General features: G+C 37.2%; 1 protein-coding gene across 2 annotated transcripts; it reads right to left on the bottom strand.

Annotated features, from left to right (window-relative positions):
• Window positions 1-1,248: 1,248 nt before the first annotated feature.
• LOC118433669 lies at window positions 1,249-2,663 on the bottom strand. Of its 2 annotated transcripts, XR_004833506.1 has the most exons (4): window positions 2,279-2,663; window positions 1,859-2,209; window positions 1,647-1,786; window positions 1,249-1,535 (listed from the first exon to the last, which is right to left on the bottom strand). XR_004833506.1 is itself a non-coding variant. In XM_035845840.1 (3 exons), the coding sequence occupies exons 1-3, from the start codon at window positions 2,471-2,473 to the stop codon at window positions 1,769-1,771; spliced, it is 564 nt and encodes a 187-aa protein (XP_035701733.1). In that variant the 5' UTR covers window positions 2,474-2,663; the 3' UTR covers window positions 1,582-1,768. The 2 variants fall into 2 exon arrangements, 1 of the variants encoding a protein (XP_035701733.1); XM_035845840.1 differs by lacking the exon at window positions 1,249-1,535 and having other exon boundaries at window positions 1,582-1,786.
• Between the last annotated feature and the right edge of the window lie 267 nt (window positions 2,664-2,930).

The following is a 2,930-nucleotide window of genomic DNA, read 5'->3' as shown; positions in this document are numbered from 1 at the left end:
AGAATTTTTCTTACGACGCAACCCACAATAGACTTCGTAAATGCATTTACTAGCAGGGCCAAAGTAAGCTGTGACGCTGGACAATGTGAACATCCGTTGGGAGATTCTATGGAATTTATGGATACCCTAGATCGGCTGCGGGCAGTAGTGTGGTGTGTGGATTCGACAAGAACTCACATCACGATTATGGGAAGGGAAGAAACTCCATTTTTTGACAAGCGTATCTGGCTAATCAGGAAGTATTTTTTGTCCTCCGATTTCCTTACTGGTATATAATGGCTAGAACAGAGTGGAGTAATAGCCGTCTGGCAGGATCGAAGTGATTTATTACTGGACAGGGAATATTATTATTTCTTGAAAAATGTTGAAAAACTAGATACCTTTCGTAAGATTCTCGTTCAAAGGTGGTTTCACATGAAAAAGCGTATTCACGCCCTGTTGGTTTTTTCGGAAGTTACCAAGGAATCGTTAAACTATTGTTACGTTTTATTCTTTAGCCTGCTGTGTGGGGCACTGCTTATGTTTGGAAAGGAATCTTCTAGCATTACGAAAACTGCAATTTATATAAGATGGACATCACTAAGGTATAGCAAGTTTAGATGTAGGTGCAGACGTACATAACTTTAGGGCAAGGTGCGAGAGTATTTCATTGTAAAAACTTTAGCGTATTTTGAGTTCCATGTCACTTATATAAAAATGATAGGACCAAATACCAGATATTTCATAAACGTAATGATACAATTCCTGCTCCCTTTCTAAACAATGGTCACGACATTGAACAAGTGACTTGCTTAAAATACTTGTGAGTTGGAACTGGACTCCTCACTGAGACTTAAAACTCACTATGACACTAGAAGGAAACGTTTATCTGCTAATTTAGGATATTTATATGATCTTATAAGATATCTTACTGATACACTTTTATAACCGATAATCCAATGCCGAGTAAAACTAAACCCGTGGAGTGGTGTGGAGATGCACGACGCTGTGTGGGGTTGCGAGCCCAAAAAGTTAAAACATTACTCGGGTTTTGGTATCAGCTAACACAAATGTGAGTTACGCTGTTACTTCGCTCCGGGTTCATTTTAGTAGCCTGATTAACTTGAATTTGGTTATTATTAGTTAGTTCTTCTTACTTTTTTTATGCGTAAACGAAAATTCCTCGGAACCCGTGATTTACTTTGAATATTTATACATATATTAATTGACAACTTATAATTAATTATGTTCAATATGTTGTAATAAATTTGTTATAACTAAGTCTTGTGATTATGTATCTGACGGATTAATGCTTGAACCACAGCCTGTGGTTCGCAAACTACGATTCTACTACTTTTAAAACCCAAACCCCCCAAATTGTGTTCAATATTTAACAGAGTTGCATGAGAATTGCCTTCCATTTACTGACCAATGCAAAAATTTATTCGGGTCTGTGTGCTGTGAATCCCTTGCCACATGCGAGTGTGAGGAAACAGCATCCCAATATTACAGCGTTCCATATCGATATCAACTCCATGACCACTGCCTTCCAGAATCTAAGAATTAGAATGACGAAACTGTGTTCAGGTTGACGGATAGCACACTATTTTCACCACTTAGTTACATTCATTGTAACGGTTTATTAAAGTATTTAATTAATTACTGACATATTTTTTAGATAATCCTGATGTGAAATCCGCAGATGTTGACATTTTCCTATTCGTATGTTTAATTACAGTAATTAAATAATATGTAATTCAATAGATGGGCTGCCAGATCGCCGACATTTTTAATAGTGGATATTGAACTAAAAAAGAGATAGCCCCATTATTTAGTTACCTCCTCTACTTTATATTCTCATTATTTAAATATGTCTCACCAAAATGAACGATAGCACGATAATGATTCCTTTCAATCTGGGGTCTAACGTTGGCGAGAACGTGACGAGAGGTGCATCCCCTTCCCCATCACGACCCCATGACCCGACCTTCTCCCCATTAACTAATATCTCGTAAGACCCTCTGCAACAACAGGCAAAAAAACAGCATCCCCAGCAAGAAACTTTAACCTTTTTCATTGTCACAGTTCCACCTCCCGTGATATTCACGGTAAGAGTCTGCGCACCGCAAAAAGCCCAATTTCTTCCCAATGCGGTGTATGGCAGAGGCGTGTGGCGATACCTTGAAGCGAACACGCCCAGTGAAGTGCTCCCACTCCGAATATTGCTGCCCTTTTTGCAAAAAAAAACTTTACAGAATTTTGACAATTTAAAAGAGTACTGCTAAATTTTTAGTGTTACCGACAAATCATAGGTCGCCGTGACAAACTCGATGCCTTTGTTGTCCGTAAACATCATCGTGATAGCTCGTGCGATGTCAAGGTTCGCAACTACTTGTTCACTGTAGGAAAACATTTGGTGGTCCTCGGCATCAGACGCGTACCTCGTTGTCGGTCCTGGTAAACCATAGGTGTAAGTTGGCATACATGTTAACATTCATTCAGTTAATGATGAATAAATAAATTATTCATTCAATATTCGAAAATTTAATGAATATTGAACAAATATTTTATTCTGATTTTAAAATAAATGAATAATGCATGAATATTTCTTTCATCATTCATTTTTTAATCGATTGTTATGGTCGATGTAAAAATCTTTGTTTCAATCTTTCCTTTCAATCTTTGAGTTTTTTTTCTACGTAAAATGCGAATGTTAAAATTTTCATTGCGACCTAACCTAACCTAACCAAAGCATTTTGGACTGTTTGGGTTTTTGGTAACGCGTTTTCCAAGCTCTTCCAAGCTCAAGCACCAATTTCAATGACTACAGCTGAACAGGATGACCAAATTTTTCTTTGCAATAATCGTTTTCTTATTCACTCTATATGTGTTGTACAGATTAATTATTGTAAAGTCCATTCCTTCGAAGAGAAAATTCGAACGAATGTTTT

The sequence above is a fragment of the Folsomia candida genome, unplaced genomic scaffold (genome assembly GCF_002217175.1).
Source record: "Folsomia candida strain VU population unplaced genomic scaffold, ASM221717v1 Fcan01_Sc067, whole genome shotgun sequence".
Taxonomy (NCBI): Eukaryota; Metazoa; Arthropoda; class Collembola; order Entomobryomorpha; family Isotomidae; genus Folsomia; species Folsomia candida.
This window is presented reverse-complemented; position numbering and strand designations above follow the sequence as displayed.